The 17,675-nt window shown below is 54.0% G+C and overlaps 8 protein-coding genes across 8 annotated transcripts; 4 read left to right on the forward strand and 4 right to left on the reverse strand.

Moving 5' to 3' along the window:
- Window positions 1-314: 314 nt before the first annotated feature.
- Window positions 315-1,228, reverse strand: HETIRDRAFT_143769 (uncharacterized protein). Its single transcript, XM_009553379.1, has 3 exons — window positions 1,207-1,228; window positions 1,053-1,144; window positions 315-997 (listed from the first exon to the last, which is right to left on the reverse strand). The coding sequence occupies exon 3, from the start codon at window positions 592-594 to the stop codon at window positions 394-396; it is 201 nt and encodes a 66-aa protein (XP_009551674.1). The 5' UTR covers window positions 595-997; window positions 1,053-1,144; window positions 1,207-1,228; the 3' UTR covers window positions 315-393.
- An 18-nt stretch (window positions 1,229-1,246) lies between these two features.
- Window positions 1,247-2,427, forward strand: HETIRDRAFT_422186 (uncharacterized protein; the record flags this gene model as incomplete). The annotated part of the gene is made up of 2 exons (XM_009553380.1): window positions 1,247-1,493; window positions 1,544-2,427. The coding sequence occupies 2 exons, from the start codon at window positions 1,247-1,249 to the stop codon at window positions 2,425-2,427; spliced, it is 1,131 nt and encodes a 376-aa protein (XP_009551675.1).
- Window positions 2,428-4,002: 1,575 nt separating this feature from the next.
- Window positions 4,003-5,470, forward strand: HETIRDRAFT_125840 (glycosyltransferase family 15 protein; the record flags this gene model as incomplete). The annotated part of the gene is made up of 10 exons (XM_009553381.1): window positions 4,003-4,133; window positions 4,189-4,338; window positions 4,395-4,425; window positions 4,499-4,551; window positions 4,604-4,677; window positions 4,728-4,790; window positions 4,851-4,943; window positions 5,011-5,111; window positions 5,185-5,356; window positions 5,418-5,470. 10 exons carry the CDS (start codon window positions 4,003-4,005, stop codon window positions 5,468-5,470), a joined length of 921 nt encoding a protein of 306 aa, XP_009551676.1.
- A 581-nt stretch (window positions 5,471-6,051) lies between these two features.
- Window positions 6,052-8,306, reverse strand: HETIRDRAFT_148158 (uncharacterized protein). The gene is made up of 6 exons (XM_009553382.1): window positions 7,610-8,306; window positions 7,368-7,553; window positions 6,882-7,312; window positions 6,636-6,823; window positions 6,507-6,567; window positions 6,052-6,449 (listed from the first exon to the last, which is right to left on the reverse strand). The coding sequence occupies exons 1-6, from the start codon at window positions 8,262-8,264 to the stop codon at window positions 6,234-6,236; spliced, it is 1,737 nt and encodes a 578-aa protein (XP_009551677.1). The 5' UTR covers window positions 8,265-8,306; the 3' UTR covers window positions 6,052-6,233.
- A 642-nt stretch (window positions 8,307-8,948) lies between these two features.
- On the reverse strand, window positions 8,949-9,557 carry HETIRDRAFT_53269 (carbohydrate-binding module family 13 protein; the record flags this gene model as incomplete). Its single annotated transcript, XM_009552878.1, has 3 exons — window positions 8,949-9,121; window positions 9,200-9,359; window positions 9,432-9,557. 3 exons carry the CDS (start codon window positions 9,555-9,557, stop codon window positions 8,949-8,951), a joined length of 459 nt encoding a protein of 152 aa, XP_009551173.1.
- Window positions 9,558-10,196: 639 nt separating this feature from the next.
- HETIRDRAFT_480960 (uncharacterized protein) lies at window positions 10,197-13,690 on the reverse strand. The gene is made up of 8 exons (XM_009553383.1): window positions 13,482-13,690; window positions 13,294-13,367; window positions 13,054-13,124; window positions 12,193-12,748; window positions 11,949-12,142; window positions 11,777-11,895; window positions 11,469-11,722; window positions 10,197-11,399 (listed from the first exon to the last, which is right to left on the reverse strand). The coding sequence occupies exons 1-8, from the start codon at window positions 13,625-13,627 to the stop codon at window positions 10,507-10,509; spliced, it is 2,307 nt and encodes a 768-aa protein (XP_009551678.1). The 5' UTR covers window positions 13,628-13,690; the 3' UTR covers window positions 10,197-10,506.
- A 1,393-nt stretch (window positions 13,691-15,083) lies between these two features.
- HETIRDRAFT_106199 (uncharacterized protein) lies at window positions 15,084-15,728 on the forward strand (the record flags this gene model as incomplete). The annotated part of the gene is made up of 1 exon (XM_009553384.1): window positions 15,084-15,728. The coding sequence occupies one exon, from the start codon at window positions 15,084-15,086 to the stop codon at window positions 15,726-15,728; it is 645 nt and encodes a 214-aa protein (XP_009551679.1).
- A 623-nt stretch (window positions 15,729-16,351) lies between these two features.
- HETIRDRAFT_328020 (uncharacterized protein) lies at window positions 16,352-16,887 on the forward strand (the record flags this gene model as incomplete). The annotated part of the gene is made up of 3 exons (XM_009553385.1): window positions 16,352-16,441; window positions 16,579-16,665; window positions 16,807-16,887. 3 exons carry the CDS (start codon window positions 16,352-16,354, stop codon window positions 16,885-16,887), a joined length of 258 nt encoding a protein of 85 aa, XP_009551680.1.
- Between the last annotated feature and the right edge of the window lie 788 nt (window positions 16,888-17,675).

Here is a 17,675-nt window from a genome sequence, read left to right on the forward strand (position 1 = left end):
GTACGAGTACTAACTCGTAAGGCGGTTGAGTGGTATCAGGCGGGTTGGCATATAATACGAGATAGTTTTTTTGCTCTTAGCCATGCACTACCTATCATTGAATGTTTTGAGGCAGCTCGCTTGGCGTAGTATCAGTGCGGCGAAATATTGGGAAGTTCTATAAACTGTTCTACATCATTGCGAGCGGGTGCGGGTCGGTAGTGTGCAGGTTGGGGCTTACAGACTGCTTACAGTCTTTAATGACGTGTTCATTTTCGTCCTGGCCTTTTCATGGCGCATGGCGCAACATCGATCATACTCTTTGTTCGTCCCAAATCACTTATACCCCATGGCAGGATTCTGCCGCAGTCTAGGCCGACTTTGCTGCTCACAATATCTAGCCTTGCCTCTCATCTAGTATCTCCGGCCATCAACTCTCGTTTCGTCCACTTCCAAGCCTTGCAAGCAATTCAGCTCAGGAGGATATATAGCCCAACTCTCCAAATCCAGCCTGCTTGTGTTCGGCGGAATCGATGTTTGGAGGGTGTGCGGGGATGGCAACGGATGTTTTCCGACTTGTTGTTCAGTAGCTTGTTCATTGTCAAGGCCAACCATCCTGGATGCACGCTTTCATTTCTGTCTGGATTCCCGAATGTTTTGCTAGATGTCTACTTGTGGGAACTTGGAAGGCGCCTGATCAGAACTCATCGACAGGCCCCATATCTCCCGTGCGCACAGCCCTTTGTTTGCCGCCGTCTCCTGCTCGATCCATGTAACACAGCTGCAAGTTTGTTGAAGGTCCCACTTCCTCGCCACAGCCCCTTCAACTCTTTCTTACTCGAGGGTATGAATGGCATTGGTTGCGACGGGGGATAGTAACACATTCGATACTGGGGTACACATGACGATCTCGATCTCTGCCAACCTGCATGGGCCGAAATGTAGATCACTGACTAGGCATTGCTCGCCATGACAGGCGGGCTCTATGTCATGTTGGAAGTTAATAACAACACGTCTGGTCTGCAACATCAGCATCTCTTTCTCTTCTACTCTCTCATTGAGTGCCCCAACAGGGACAGAAACATGTTTAGAATCGAGTGTTCCCTGGTGGGCTTATCGGTTGGGAAGTACACTTATTTACATATATCGATGTCCTCGGGATGCAGTGCGTCACACACAGCCACCGCCGCATATAAGAGCATGACATAGCTCGATATTGATTTTCAGCCAGGACCACTTTGATCATCTCCTCAGTGACCCAAGCCGCATGGATCCTTTGCCTTACGATCTTCTCAAGGCCATCGTTGACAGAGTATCTCGACGCTCGGACCAACTACGGATTCGATCATCAAACAGAGATCTCTGTACTTTGGCCACGCCACGCGCATTTCAGCACATTAGGATCAGGAATACCCTCACAAGTGCTATGAGATTCAGTGAAGTCTTGCGGCACGGGTACTTAGCCAAGTATATTGAAGCAATCTCGTTCCAAGAGTTCCCTGTGATCGATCTCGGTAAGCTCTGTTTGCATGACTTCAATGGCTACGTTCAAACTTGATATCAGGTTCGAAGGAAGAGGGGCGCATGCTGGACTCCCTCGCGTATTCGTTCTCACAACTCCACAAACTTCCTGTACTCAGAGCTCTGTCATTGTGGTTCGATCTCCAGCACCATCTCCCTACAGCACAACTCCAATGCGCGATCCTGGCTGCTATCACCGGTCAAACACGGCCTCTCTTCTTGACTTCTCTTACTATTCTTCATCTTGCTCCCATTCCCGACCCGACCTATACAAGTCCATCATTTCAGAATCTCGTGGACTCGCTAAACAGTCTGCGTATCACGATTGGCCCCAATCGCAATCGTATCTCCCAGTTTCCTTTTAGGGATTTCTGGGAGCGGACAATGCAATATCAAGTCCTGAACCCACTCAGCTCTCTCTCCCAATCCCTCACGTCGCTCAGTCTTCAAAGCAGTGAGGACGTCGGCATTATTCCTAGGGTGGACTTCTCGCAGTTGACCCTTCCCTCACTCGCAAACCTCTCTTTGGAAGGGATTCTTTTCAACGAGGATACCCAAGTCGAGGACTTCATCGTCCGTCACAAATGCACGCTGAAGGCGCTACATCTGACAGAGTGCAAAATAGCAATCAACGAAGAAGAACTGCCTCCGCATCCGTGGCGGGAGATCTGGACTCGTTTTGCTGACGAACTAGACGCGTTGGTGGAACTTGAAGTAGTACAGTGCGTGTCGCCGTACAGTGCTAGGGCCCACCGGGTTCCCCGGTATAGGCCAAGGCATTACACGAGACTAGACGTCTTCATGGAGTATCATTCATACAGAGTCATCCATACGTTGATTCCAGGAGAGGAAGGCGATGATGAGGCTCTGCTCGAGCTTGAGAGCTTAGTGGCGAGACGTCGTGCTTTTCTGGGGATGCCACCATAGACCTCCGTGTTGGTTAGCTTCAGCATAAATCATCTCGCGCGCCAGACGATTCGACTTGGTCCTCACCCCATGAATATATGATATACTTACGACTGTCCGAAAAGAATGGAGACAGTGAGTCTTTGAGCTTAGATGTCTCTTAGGAATCCAATGCCAGCATCTATCAGGATATGCTTCTACTTCTGCTGCATAGCTATTGATCGTATGTGATACGCGCTTTTCTATCGTATACCTGATATCTGATCTTCATAAGGCCGCTTTGTGCTCGGGGCCGGCACGACGTTAAGTGAGGTGTCCAACAACTCAGACCGCTGCGTGTATGAACCTGCGTACATCTCCGGGCTTACTACTCGGTATCTATCAGATAAAGCATCTTCGCGCTGTAGAAGGATCCAAAGATCCAGTGGGGCGTCGTAACTGATATATCAAGTTGAGATGTAGGCGTGAGCTGAGCTGGACTGAACTGAATCTCCATCGCGTTGACAGCATCTTCTCACAATAGTGACACAGGAATCGGCGGGGCATATGTGGGATTATGACGCGAATAGTATACAAAGACTGATGAGGCCGGCAACAACATTGACAGTGCACAGGCTGGCCAACGCGTCTAGATAAGAGTTACAGACGTGGTCAAATCGCTTGTTCAGCACACAGTTTCCTTTGGAGATCTTATCGTCACATTACCAACGCCAACTGCGATGTCGACCCCTGGAGATCTTTTCCCGCTAGTGATACCGCCGCGGGGGAAAACCTGTGGATGTAATTTTGACCTTAATCGGTTCAAAGAGGATTCTCACTATCAAAAGGGAAAGAACACGACGCGCATCTTCTGAGCGCTAGGGAAAGTGGAAAGAAAAAGAGGGAGGTTGGTGAAGATCGGCGCAATGATAGCGGTGGAGCAACGAAAGGGCATCCAAGGCCGCTGGGTTCAAAAATGTCGGATATCCGTCACAGCTCACCCTCTTTCCGTCGAACATGCAAAATCTAGCATAATGGTGCCCTCAGGGTTTCCTTCTAGCTCACACCTCTCTACTACCTCTCTACACACATCACTGCCCCGGCGGAAGACTTCTCCCCAGGACCTAGAGCTGCCGACTCTTGGATCCGACGGAGGGCAATCTATACAGCCGCTGCGCTTTCTCCTGGCGCCTTCCTCAGTCTTATTCCGCAGCATCGCTTTGGTGGGCGTCCCTGCCATAAATTAACACCCTATTCTCATAAATTGGCATCTATTTCCCCCTTCTATTCGCGGGCCTGGCTAGGTAGCGCGATGAACAAGTCTGTGCGGTCCATGGGCGCAGTGGCGGTAGTTGTCGTGCGTATACTGAGCATCTTTCGTTGGATATATCTGACTTTCAATCGCAGATCCTCGTCTTTTCTCTCCTTCGCCTTTTCACAGAACCCTTCGCGCACATTAAGTCCATTTATGGCCTCACCGGATCGGAAAATGCACTCAATGGTGTTCCGGATTCGTTCTATCTCCAAGAGAACAAAATCAGCCGTCCCCATTCCCCCGCCCCCGGTATATCTCAAGCAAATCCCTTTTTGTTACGCAAGGCCAACGCAACGCTAGTTATGCTCGCGAGGAACTCGGACTTGGACGGCGTAATCCGCAGTGTGCGAGAAGTGGAGGACAAGTTCAACAAAAAGTTCAACTACCCATGGGTGTTTTTGAATGAGGAGCCGTTCTCGGATGAGTTCAAGAGGTGCGCCGTGATTTGGTTTGTAGTGTCTAGCATCAAATAAAATTGCCCCTGCCAGACGAGTGGGCAACCTCATTGGCGCTGCCGTTCATTTCGGTCAGATCCCACAGGAGCACTGGCATCAGCCAAACTGGATAGATGAAACAAGAGCTACCAACGCGCGGAACAAGATGGTCGAAGATAACATCATCTATGGAGGCAGTGTCTCGTGAGTCATACGTCTGGTATCAGACGGAAACACATTGTGGAGCTGACCCATCACAGATACCGCAACATGTGCCGCTTTAACTCCGGTGTACGCATCTCTTTCACTGAAATTTCTTAACATGGCCGAAAAATTGAACAAGCGTGGTATTTCTGTCATATAGTTCTTCTATCGTCACGAACTACTCCAGCAGTACCGCTACTATTGGCGCGTCGAGTACGTTTATTTTTGCATGTACTCGGTATATGCTGACATTGGCGGATTTCAGGCCAGATGTTCATTTTCATTGCGATGTGAACTTCGACCCATTCTTATACATGCAAAGCAACAACAAAACTTATGGTACTCAAGCTTGATGCCCATCTGCCTACCTTGCACTTACCTTGGAATAGGCTTTACGATCACAATGTACGAATTCGAGGCCACAATTTCCACACTATGGGCAACCGTCAAGGGTAAACTACCTTACGCCTATCTTGACCTTTTTTTTTAGTAACTCGACTAAATCAATATAGAATTTATCTATCAACATCCACAATACCTATCCCCCGACAACGCAATGAGTTTCGTGTCTGACAACCACGGTAACAGTTACAACCTATGTCATTGTACGTTCATATATGGCCCTCTCCGAGCTATCATGCGCACTTGCTAATCCAAAAAAATGATACGCAGTCTGGAGTAACTTCGAGATCGCCGACATGGACTTCTGGCGAGGAGAGGCATACACTAAGTTCTTCGAGTTTCTGGATTCCAAGGGTGGATTCTACTACGAGGTGAGACGTTGTCCATGTTCATTCTCGCTTCGATGGGTGAATGCGAATGCTGATGAACTTGATGAACTTGTAGCGGTGGGGCGATGCCCCAGTACACTCGATCGCCGTGGCTCTGTTCGCGCACAAAGACCAGCTCCACTTCTTCCGAGAGATCGGATACGAACACAGCCCGTACACGCACTGTCCGAAGGAGAAGGACCTCTGGCAACGAGGGCGATGCACGTGTGATCCAGGCAAAAGTTTCGGTACGTCATCTTCCTTCTCCCTGCTCGACTCCCGTTCTGACCGTTGTTCGTGCGGTCGCAGATTACGACGGCTACTCGTGCTTGAGCAAGTGGGACGGGTTTATGGGCGCATAAGCAGCTTATTCCTGCCTACCCTCTCTGTGCGTGTAGGCTTTTGCTAGAATAGCGAGTGTATGTCGTAGAGGCGCGGACCCGTGGTCACGATAACTTATTTTTTTCATTTTACCCGCACAGTGCGCACATGTACTCTGTTTTATTACATAGACTCGTCTCCCCTAGACTGTTACCTATTACACACGGATGCATCACAACCTACCACATTACTGTACCAGTGTGCAGAGTGTGCAGATTTCGTGCGCATGTGACACAGATGCGTCACACTCTGATACTAACTTTCTAGAATTATTCTATATGTCTGTCACGATCTGTCACGATGAATTGTCATCCACGCCTCTTGATCATTGCCAGTTCATTGCCGCAGGCAACAGCACACCCTGCGCAGCCTCTTCTCTAGAATGCCGCACCATTCACATCTCAAAGGGTCTCCAAGTTATCTATGGTAAGCCCTACGCTCAGGGTCATTAGAACTTCTTCCATGTTCCCTACGAGTCAATAGAGTGACACATGCATGACTATTTTGCAAGTTACCACTAGTCTACTACACGACTTCGTCTGCGCCATCGAGTCACCGTGGTACTTGAAAGCATAAATAAGTCTATCGTTCACTGATTGAACTCCTATGTTAGACATCGACAAACTATTGCATATCACGACGCCTATCGCATCGCTCGCTCCGAACATTAAGAAGCCAATAATTAGAGATATTACGTCCATGAAGCCAGCCATGAATGTGAGTTCGCTCTTGTCATTTTCGAGATTATATTTCGCTCCTCATTGATGTCACTCTCGTCACCGTCGTAACAGTCGTGGTCGTCGTAGTCGTGGTCATCGTTACTGTCTTGAATTTACCGTCAGTTTCTTCTCTGCTGTCAAAGGTCTTGATTTTTTGATGTGATGCTGCAGGGGGCGTGCCAGCGTACGGACGTAGCCGCCAGTGCCAGCTACTAGCCGATCCTTGTTCAGCAAGTATGGCCTGGAAATCAAGGTGAGCATTGTCTGGATTGGACTGGAACGAAGGGGTTGGACTGACCTGCGTTCCTGCTGCTGCGTTTTGGAACGAGAATACCAGATCTGTGTACGGCCAGCGGATTCTGTGAAAGAAAGGTACTGATCAGGACGAGCTCATGCTTCGGGCAGGGACCCCGGATCTATCTCTTACCTCACAAGGGCCTCGTCTTCATCTTCGTTCTCCGTGCCCGGGATCTCGACGATTTCGACATCCCAACTGACCCGATAAGGGATCGCAACGATCGGGACGCCTGCCTCCAGTCTCCCATCGATGCTCAAATATGATCCACTGCGCATGTTTCTGATGGCATATCCAGAACCAAGAGACGAAAATTCCCACTATGGTCGCAGTCAGTGACGAGGACAATACTGTCGATAAAACGGAAAGGTCGCGCACCTGCTGGTTCTCCCCGCCATGCATATCATACGCAATGGCCGAGGTGTTGTCACCTCCATGGAGGTCCAGTGCCGTACCCCAAATTGCGTCCGTCATGATGTACACGCCCGACATCAACCTAGGAGGCGTGTGATTTGATTTCGGTGTCGGCAGCGATTGATAGTCTGGAGCGGATGGAATAGCGATGGGTTTTAAGAGCGGAAATGAGAGCTGCGACCCCTCTTCGACATCTCGATAGTACGGCGATTCTTGCTCGCCGTCGTACACATTGCTTTGGATCTGCAGGGGATATTCCTGGCGCTTGGGGGAAGCGTCAGGTATGGGGGACGGCATTCGGTACTCGACAATAGCCCTTTCGTTGACAGGCGTCAACTGCTCCTCAAAGCGCCTTCGGGAGTAGTCCTCATCATCCAAGCGGCTCTCAGGTCGTTCTATCGCAAAGCGTGAGCATGCAAGCTACGACTCGGATTAGAACCAGGCTCTCACCATGAGTGATCGGCGATTCTTGCTCCCCGCCTTGCGCCTCATCCTGGGCTGGCAGAACCGAAGCGTCCTGTATAGGAGAAGACATCGTAAAGTGCGCAGAGTAACGTTCTCTGACGCGATTCAGCTGTTCCATTGCGCGACTTGGGAGGTTGCTGGCGATGTCTTCTAACCAATTCTCGTGTCCTTCTGTCTCGAGAACGATATTCAGCACTCTCATCGCACGAGGGCATTTTCAGGCTCACCGATGACAGACTTGTTAGTCTCCTCTTGCCTAGCTTGGACTATCTCGTTGATAAGCGTCTTGAGCGGCGTCTCATCATCGAGTGCTCCGGACTGCCTCCAGTCTTCCTCGGCTTTCAATTCTTCTGTACGCACTCTTCCGAACTCCTTTTCCTCCTCGATGGCCTCCAGCTTTTGGGGTGCCCTCTCTGGATTGAGCTGGATGGCTTCGACATGTGTCTCATGTGATCTGGCCTCACTCTTCCCTGATATGACGTCCCGCTCCTGCTCTGCCTGATGTCCATTTTCCTCTGTCTGTGCCTCCGCCTTGGCGTCTCCAGTGTGCGTCTCCGTATGGTGCTCCTCTTGTCGCTCTGGCTCGACCGGATTCTCGTTAGCACTGCTGGCGATACCCCCGGTCCTTCTCTCGCCCTCCCTCTGATCCACTGCGCTCCCTTCTCTGTTCACGTGCCCTGTAAACCTCATGTCTGCTCTTGGTGTCTCTATTCCTAATATCCCCAAGAGCCCTTTCGCCGCCAGAATACCTTCCATCTCCTCCCTCGGTGTCTGCGCCAACTCGCCCGGCATTAAATCGCCCGGCTGAGGCGGTAGGCTGCGCGTACTTGAGGGCTTGGACCCGAAAGGAGATTCGCGTCTCTGACTTGGAGTATTTCCCATGATATGAGACGATAGGTGTGTGAGGACGAAGTGTTGGGTAACAAGAGGTGATGAAGGTTCTAAGAACGAGGCGAGGGTGCTGGTGTGCTGGTGTGCTTATTTTGTATCCATACTCATGGCTGTGCGCCGCGAGTGTTGAGCGTGGGCTTATGGTGCTGATGCTGCTGCTTGTGTGCGGTAGTGGATGTTACGCAGCCTGTTTTTGGTGCGTATACATACCATTAACACGATGCCGGGCTGCGACTGTGCTCTGCGTAGCGTCATCTTGCTCACGTTCTGTGATCGGCTAGGGTTTGATGAAGGTTCTATTCACGGACTTCGTTGCCTCGAGGTTGACCATGAAGCAGCGGGACGAACAGTGGCACCCGCGGGCAGTGCTGACAACCTCATTGCTGATGCAGTAAACTATCTTTTGCTACAACACCCGCATCAGCCCCAAATATCTCCTCCCCAAAAGTCCAAATATCCACATGCAGTGGCCTACTCCGCATGTCTATAATTTCTCGATGACTGCATCGGCTCGCATCAGGTTCAGATACGTCAAAACAATGTACATTCCAACACGTCAAACGCGCGTATACCAAGTACAGACGGATCTCGAGCTTCACCCCATTTATCTCATTTCGACATCACGCATCGATCCGCGACTGATTTATACTGTTGGAGTGATCGAATCAGTCTCGTTCATGGGGCAGATAGACGATCGGTTCGAGCGGAGTACTTACCACGCTTGAACTCCCAAGTTTGATTGATGCCCTTCCACTTTCCCCACAGGGTGACGGGCGTGCCGGGAGTTGAGTTCCCGTGGTCGGACATGTCGACGTTAAAGGAAGTGCCTGGGATGAACACCCTGAAAGCGAAAGGGCGTGCGTGAGTACAATATCAGTGGAGACGACGCTGAGTGTCAAAAGGAGGATCGATGGCTGACCTGAAAGCATTGCTGTTCTCCTCATCAGGCCAGATGTCCCATTCTCGAGAGCAGTTGGAGGCGATAACAGGGGTGCCGTCTCCAGCAGCCCCCTCGATGTCGAGGTACTTTCCTGTGGCTACCGAGCGGAAGACCCAACCTCCAGAGCTACCTTTGGAGAGAACCCACTGCCGAACAATAGTCAGCTCGCAGTCAAGACCAACGTGTCGTCGACGATGGCGATGGGATTGGGTGCTGACCTGCTGGTTGCCTTGTCCATGAAATCCAAAGCCGATGATAGATTTGCCGTCACCACCAGAGAGGTCAAGAGCGGTTTGACTCTTGACATTGATGAGGGTGTAAGTGGCTCCTTCTTGGATAGACATAACGAATAGATGACGAACTGTCCACCAGGAGCGCTAGGTTTATATAGTTCCCGTAATCCAGAATCGATCGGTAGGACGGTAGAAGCCGAGGACTTTCGAGACCCAGTGAGGAGCCCTTCGTCATCGAATGAGCTCATTTAGGAGCTCAGCTGCTAGCGAGGTGTCGGAGCAAGCGACTGGCAAGCGTCGCCAAGAACCACTGGATATGGATATGCCAAGGAGTCAAGTTTAGGAGGGAGTGCTTGAGATTTGGGCGTAGAGTGACGCACCTGCTCCAATGCCTAGGAACCTCTGTCCCCATAGTGGGGCTTGTCCTGTTTGTAAGTAGCAGGTACAGAAGACGTGTTTACGTCGAAGCTGGCGACTGGACGCTAGCATTTTCATATCTACTGACCGAAGTGCCAACGCTCTACGTATGCCGAAGGTGAAAGGTGATGGTCGGTCGGATGTACGATAGTGTCATACCGCTACCGAGGTGAGAAGAGATCTAGCCTCAAACCCCGTCAGCATTTTGTCAGGAGGACTATCGATGTATTTAGCGAAGGAGTGATGCTCGATGCGGGTCTGGTGAAGGTTTGGACATGGTGAAGACACGGGCCGGCTTCCGGATGGAGGAGGTTTGACGTCGTGCACGGAAATGGTATCCACATGCGCATTGTATATCACAGTAACATACCGTGCAAGAAACCTGAGATGGACCCTACCATCACGACCCCTACTATATGGCATATGGTACAGATACATGGCATGACATCCGACCACATTTTTTATCCTCCGCAAACCCTTCACCTTTTATTGCTTTTCGAGAGCAAATCCATAAATATCGAGTGCAAGATAATGCTGCAACGCAATAGACGAGAGAAAGAGACAAACTAAGATCCAGCGCACCGCAAAGCAAACCACAGACTGAGATCGACAGAGGCAGAGTCGAGGACACAAACTATCCCGCTCACACGAGCGCCTTGACTAGCATTCCCTCAAGGCGGCAGTACTCTGGCACGATGGCTGCGTAGCCCATGAACGCGTCCACATCCGCCTCGGCGACCTTGCCCAACCCCAGCTGCATCTCCGCCTCACTCGTCGGCAGCGCCACTACGGGGGCCAGTACGGTTGCCCCCGTTGGAGCCGCAGGAGCCGACCCGTTTTCGCCCGGGGTGCCAGGGACAGTCGTGCCGAGATCGGGCGTGGTAAACGCTGTAGAGGGCTGCTGGACCGAACCGGTGCTGCTCGTCGCGGTCGTGTTCGTGCTCCCCGTGATTGTCCTCGTCCTGCCCGCCTCGTCAAACTGTCCTCCCTGCACCCCGAAGATGGCGCCCTCCGCCATGCCCATCCTCTCAAGCTCCTCGAGCGCGTCTTCATCTTCTTCCGCAAACACCGTAGATCCGAATCCCGCTCGCAGGGCATGACCATGTCCGTAGGGCGTGCTTGTACCCGAGCCTGCGGTGCCCGCGGCAGGGGCGGGGCCAACTACGGGAGCATTTACGCTCGTCCTCAGAGGCACACCACCGCTTGCAACCCATCTCTTGCCCATGAGCCGCCTCACCTCCTCTTCGAAGCTGCCTCTCCCTGTGCCGGCACCCCTCTCCTTTCCCCATACCCACCGAGCAACGTATGCGCCTCCTAACGCAGCACGGCCCGGGAAGCCAGCAGCCGGAGCGTTGCGATGCGGGACTACCTGCGCAGAGTCCAGCTGGGTCGTCGGGATGAACACCGGCGCGTTGAAGACATCGCCCACCAGAGCTGCGACAGAAGGGAAGTTGATGGCGGCGCCTGTGGTGAGAATCCGTCCTGGAAGTGTTTGATAATCGTATGGGTCGAACGAAAGGCCGATCGCCGTAGCCGCTGCGGGAGCGACGGGAGCGGCTGTGCGTCCGGTCTGACTGCTGCCTGGTCCAGGAGAAGCGGTGGAACTGGCCGCGGCAGCCATGAAATTGCTGCCTCGAGAGCGGCCAGCAGCAGCTCCAAGGACACCGGTCGCGACCATTCTTGACCACCGAACACGGAAGGAAAGCACCTGACTTTCAACAAGGCAGCGAGGGTTGGCGCGCAGATCGCGGAATTCGTTGACCTTGATGCCTGTCTCGAAACGGAAGATGCCTTTGACGTGGGACAGGGGATAGCTGTCTCCTTGAAGGAGCCAGAAGCTGAACAGCTTGTCATCGAGACTAGCTGGATGTCAGAACATGGATCGCCCGAAGTCAACGTGATGCAGCACCAACCCAATGGAACCTCCCGGAGGTACAACCGAGACCAAGCGGTCAAAAGCACTCCAACTTTTGGTATACATATCACGTACGAGCGCCCGGGGAACGTCTGCGTTTCTGTGCGATGTCTGAGCCTCGCATCGATCACATAACATCTAGGCCCGACTCACCGACTAGTCAGCATGACAATATATTTCCGTTTTTCGCTCGGGTCCTGTGCAGGGTGTGGGTATACGCTGTAAAGGCGCGTGGGGAGATAGTGCGGTGCACTTGTAAGCAAGAAATCCATAGGGCCAAATGAGAGCACGGCATCCGAGGGTGAAGGGCAAAGAGAAAGATAGGTCGACAAATAGTCTGACGTGAATGAAGCAACCATCGTGTCTACGGAATTCGATTAGATTTGAAGGTCGGTCAACTTCGATGGTGCTCACCAGGCTCAAACCCGTATCGCTCAGCGAGGTACCTGGAGATATTCGCAATACGGCGGCCACCGCCCGAAGTGTCGACGTCTCCGAGCCAGCTGCGGAGGCGAAGCCCCTCATCTCTGCCTCCGCCTGCAATGTACTCAAGGACCTCATCGTCCCACTGGCCCTGTCCGCCCATGGCATACCGCCACATGCCGGTCCCGCAAGCTTCCGCTTCGCTCATGCCGACCCAGGAGCCTGTGATCAAGCTGGCAAGGAAAGCAGAGGCCGCCTGGACCCGTCCCGTACGTGCCCATACCTCCGGCGATGTCTCGCGCACACGAAGCAGTTGTGCGGCAACAAGCGACGCGTGTGCGCTGGTCCCTACACGAGCCGCCATATGGTCCGGCCCGCCAAGCGCTGCTTCAAGGTTCAACGCATGTGAGTGTGAAAAAGTGTCTTGGGCGACAGGAGTATTAGGTAGAGAAAATGCACTAGGGGATAGTTGTGAATGGAGAGGAAGCCGCGAGTTCAATGGCGGGAAAGACGGTATTGGGGCCGATTTCCACCAAACTAAGGCAGTCTTGGACAAACAAAGGAAAAGTGAGTATGTTTACTACGCTTGAGGTATTGAGAAACGAGAAAACTGCGATACGATCCATCAAGCGCGCTCAGCCCTGACAATATTTGAACCGGCTCGAATGCAAGTCTTTAGGCTATTTCTGCTACTCATGGTAGCAGAGCCAGTACAGCGTGTTGGAGATGTGATGGCCAAAGCCCAAGTAGGAGGCAGTGCACGCCACGCAGCTGGTCACCACTAGGATGACACCCGTGACAAGCGTGACATAGAGCCCAAAGGAGTGGCGCAGAAACGGAAGTAAATCTCACCTGAGCAGCCCCGCCTATTGACTTGATGCGACCGACTTCGTAATTCCTGCTCACTTTCTCGAGTAAAAAGTCTGTGTCATCGCAGACGAAGAATGGGATGGTGGGAGGGGCGAATGAGACCAGGACGACGTGACAAGGAAGTGGAATCAAGATTGGCGATCAAAAAAAGGCGGACAAAATTAGTAACTGTTTACCGCCGGGATAATCGAAAAAAAATTGGTTCCGTGCAAAGGTGCTCACCTAGGGCCTTGACCCACATATCCACAGGTGTGGTATAGGCATCGCCGGGCGTCGTAAATATCCCACCCTGAGTCCTGAAGAAACGTCAGCACGCGCTTCGGACGCGATACACGCCATTGATATGCCAGCTGGCAGGATGGGGCAAGGGGAACACTGCCAAGCAGGAGATATAGCATAAGACTACTCACTGGTACTCCGGTAACTCTACATCGAAATCAACCGCCTCTACGCCGACCAACTCTAAGTTCTCGTCCACTATGGACGCACGCAACTGGTCTGTAGCGAGTTCGAGCCCGAGGAAGAGCGCCTGACCGCTCTTGGCTGGTGCGGGCATTACGATGGGTGGGGGTGTAGATACTTGATATGTGAGGTAGGGCTGAGGAGGCTGGCCAGCAAAACCAAGAGACAAAGGCAAGCTCTGATGATGGTATCCTCAAGTCAAAGAGAAGAGAAGCGAAGCGAAGCGCGCGTGGGGACTAGGTGGCTGGTATAAGATGTAGGGTATGCTTGCGAACGTCGTTAGTGCGTCGTCAAATTGTCCAGGGCGCTCGACCGGCTGGATAGATGCCAGTCAGCGGTTGCAGGTGTCGGTCCAGGAAGAGAGCGCTCTACGACTCTCGTAGGAAACGAGACAACAGAGCGAGCGCAGGTGGGAATTTTGTCCAAATTTGGCTGCGTATCCATGCCATTTCGAATTTTCATCGGGTTACTTATTACGTATACTTAACCCTAAAGTTTATCCATCTCAGTTGTCTCTGTCTGCCCTCGCTGCGCCTCGTATCATGGCCACAGACTGTCGAACGGCTTGCACGGATTTCATGCCAGGAACATTTTCTCTTCACCTGATACATTGTAGGCTGCGGTCAATCCGAAGACTACGGGCCCCATCAATACGGTGTTTCGGCTCTTGCAGGCTGACTGTTAACCGCCTTCGCAAACGGCTCACACAACCATTGAGGCCTTCGGTTCGTTTGATTTCGCTCTTGAGGTTAACAAATACAATCCAGGAGAGCCCGCCTTGACTCATGACGCCCTTGGCAGTGATCGACGACATTCAACTCATCCACACTTTGCTCTATCAAATTTAGCGACCAGCAACTGCCCTGTCGAGTTGTGCGAAGACGCAGTATGGTTTTTGACTTGTCCTCGTGTGCTTCTCGCACTCTGGAAAGCACCGATGTCCTGTCACAGTACGGGATCCGGGATTACACGTTGATACCATCAGTTAGGCAGTTCACAACCACACACGTTGCTTGTGTGTATCCTGATTCTCTTCCTCGGGCGCCAAATTAGGCTCTAGCCCAATTTCGTCACTATGGTCGATCGAGAGCCACGCTGACCTCTACTCGTCTCCAGGTCTATGCATAGCGAGTACAGATACTATCAGGCTCTTGGATTTCTCATGTGAGCCGGGATCGCGGAGTGTATGCTACACGCGTCTGTATACAACTACCGGTATGTGCGAATCTATTCTTACTCCAACGCGACCAAGATGCGGACATTCTACCTGGAAAGGCCACACCATACATCTTCGAAACGTCGAGTCGGCCGCCTCTTGGGCAGGGCACGCCTCGAATCCTGCGTGAGCGTGACTCGCCGCGCATGGGCGGGTATCCTCCACGCCCCGACTCCTGCGGCTCTGCGCCAGCAACAGTCTCCCATATAAAGTCGTCGACTCTCGCTCGCCTGTTCCCAAGTTCATCCCCCCGAGCGTGTCACGGACCCGACTCTCATCTCGATTCCTCCCCTCTCTCTTCTCAACACCGTCCACTCTTTCTTCCTTCTCCGCGATGATACCCTTTCCGGTGTTCTTGGTGGCTCTACTAGCCATATCGACAGCGTCAGCAATTCCCACCCCGACCCGGACCCAGATCCAGCTATCGAGACGGGACTCCGCACGGGCGCGCTCGCTCCACCCCCGTTGTGCGCGCCATTGCGGCCCCCCGGTGGCGGCGCCCTCTCTGTGTACGCAGCGCTCCGACGCGCGCGGCGCGGCTGAGCTCGGGGCGGGCCTGGACGAGGGTCTCCTCTCCGCCCCGAGCACCGCCGCCCAACTCGTCGCCTTTTCGCGCGCCATCCCGCTGGACGGGTCCGCGAGCGTGAATGTGGGCGTGGGCGTGGGCGTGGGCGTGGGCGTGGGCGTGGAGTCCTTCGGGAAGGGAGAGAGAGACTGCGGGTCGCCCTCGTCGCGTTCGAGGCAGGAGATCAGCCGCGCTCCAAAGGACGACGACGGCCGACGGCGACGCGGACGCCAGCGCGCGCGACGCGCACCGCTAGCGCGGTACGACGCCCTCGCGCGGATCGCGCGCTCGTTGAAGAGCGGGGCAGAAGCCAGCGGCTCGCGCTATACCTTGCCGACTGCCCCCGACGAGCCCCCCTCGGGCGCTAGGCCGCATTTTGGCCGAGCGAGCGGGGGACAGGTGAAAGTTAGATGAGGTATGCGTTCTCGAATGGGCATGGGCACGTAGTGCTCCCCATCGGCTGCGCTTGTATCGCTGGATGGATGGCAAATGGCAGTGAATAGAGGCTTGATATGCGTGCGTAGATAGTAGCTTGTTTCGGGGATCTGCTGTGCGGGTCTCTTAATTCGTTTTACTTGCTGGCGGCGTCGTAACCACACATCTGACTGCAGCATATAAAATGACTGACTGACTTACCGACTGGAAGAGCTCGACGAACGCACAGATGCGACGCGCCTCGGCACGTGTCCTTCATGATTGCAACACGTCACGAACCCGTCATCCAGCTGACGTTCCCACACTCCTTGCACTTGCACCTCCTCCGCACCGCAGCTCAAGGCCTCACATATCAACGTTTCAACGCTCAACGACTACGCGAGCACCAGCTTACCCAGGCGCATAATGTCATTCCTGCAAGACCTCGTAGAGGGGAAAATCGTGCGTCGCGTCTCGCGTCTCGACCCCAATCTTCACGTGCACATATGCGTGCGTCGCGCGCGCCTGTCCTACGACGGACGACGGCAGGGCTAACGCAGGCGGCGCTGCCGCCGATGCCGATGCTGGCGTCGATGCTGACATTGACGCCGACGCCGACGCTGATGCTGAGCCTGTCTTTTCGTTGTTTGCAGGACTTCGAGGGCCAGAGGGCCGTCGAGCGGATCTCGCGCAACGGGCTGCTCGCGCTCACGGTGCGTCCCTCTCCCTCTTTCTCCGCCGCGCGGCTCGTCGCTGACGGATCGCTTCTTGGTGCGGTGCGTGCGGTGCGGTGCGGTGCGGTGCGGTGCGTGCGGTGCGTGCGGTGCGGTGCGACGTGTGCGGTGCGCAGGCCGTGTCGTACGTCCTAGGGCTCGCGCTGCAGTCCCTGCGCGTCACGTTCGGCGTGTTCGGGCTCGGCATCGCGGTCCTGCTCCTCGTGCGTGCCGCCTCTCCCTCCCATCGCCATCAGCCATCGCTGCGTCTCGAGACTGACGTATTATCTCCCTTTTCCTCTCTCCGGCTACCTGCGTTTTGCGTGACCGCGATCCGGCATGGCGCGTGCGGGCGGGGGCGGCAGGTCGCGGTGCCGCAGTGGCCGGCGTATAATAAGCACCCCGTGCGGTGGTTGCCGAAGGTGGAGGCGAAGAAGACGCGTTGACCGGCGTGCTCGCTGTCGTTGTCGTCTCGGCGTGCGTGCGTGCGCGTGTGGGCGGTCGGGCGGGGGACTGTGGGCTCAGTGTCCGGTGTTCGATGTTCGATGTCCGGTGTCCGGCGTGTGTAATTGTGGATGCGGATGTATGCGCGCTGTGGTGGGGACCCGCCGCGGTCGGTGAGTTCACGGGCGTGCGGGCTCATGCTCATGCTCAAGGCGCGCTACTCGACGCGTGCGTGCGCAGTGTCTATGCGAGGAAGGTGCTAGGCGCGACGGGCGGACGCCTACTGTTACACGGACTCGTACAGTATGGGGCGCTTCACGGTATCTCGTTTCTGCCGTTCGCGAGCGCGACCGGTCTGCGGCCGCTCGTTGTGATGTCCCGCGGGTTGCGGCGCGTTCGGCCCTGCTCCATCATCATAAGTCATGCGTCACGAGCGTCTCGTCTGGAGACAGTGTGCTCGCAGTGCGTCGGACGGCGGGCGCCATGCGCGTGATTGGGTCTCACACTGCGAGCGCGCACACAAAATCGCCTCGTCGACGTCGAGCGCTCAAGCGCTCAGGCCCGCTCGATGTTGGTCGGTGTCTGTGGCTGAGCCTCGGCCCTGAGTGTCCCTCAGTTGTGATTGGAATGTTTTCCGTCCGATGGTGTTTTCCGCCTGTCGCTGTCAGCGCCGATATGCAACAGACTGTAAGCTGCGCCACTCATATCCAAAACATTCGTGTGAGAAAGAGGACGGAGACAATTGAATGTTGATTATGAGCGAGGGAGGCCGCGGGCATTGCATCGGACA

The sequence above is a fragment of the Heterobasidion irregulare genome, assembly GCF_000320585.1.
Source record: "Heterobasidion irregulare TC 32-1 unplaced genomic scaffold scaffold_11, whole genome shotgun sequence".
NCBI classification, from domain to species: Eukaryota; Fungi; Basidiomycota; class Agaricomycetes; order Russulales; family Bondarzewiaceae; genus Heterobasidion; species Heterobasidion irregulare.

Bases quoted from the DNA above. Each gene is read 5' to 3' on its own strand.
- HETIRDRAFT_148158 (XM_009553382.1), bottom strand. From the start codon at position 8,264: ATGGGAAATACTCCAAGTCAGAGACGCGAATCTCCTTTCGGGTCCAAG. The intron at 7,313-7,367 runs GTGAGAGCCTGG...GCTTTGCGATAG, and splicing joins AGAATCGCCGATCACTCATG to AACGACCTGAGAGCCGCTTG. The intron at 6,824-6,881 runs GTGCGCGACCTT...CTGCGACCATAG, and splicing joins ATGGCGGGGAGAACCAGCAG to TGGGAATTTTCGTCTCTTGG.
- HETIRDRAFT_480960 (XM_009553383.1), bottom strand. From the start codon at position 13,627: ATGCCCGCACCAGCCAAGAGCGGTCAGGCGCTCTTCCTCGGGCTCGAA. The intron at 11,896-11,948 runs GTCATGCTGACT...GATCGATGCGAG, and splicing joins GCGAAAAACGGAAATATATT to GCTCAGACATCGCACAGAAA. The intron at 11,400-11,468 runs GTTCCACCGCTT...TCGCTCCCGCAG, and splicing joins TTTCATGGCTGCCGCGGCCA to CGGCTACGGCGATCGGCCTT.
- HETIRDRAFT_143769 (XM_009553379.1), bottom strand. From the start codon at position 594: ATGGTTGGCCTTGACAATGAACAAGCTACTGAACAACAAGTCGGAAAA.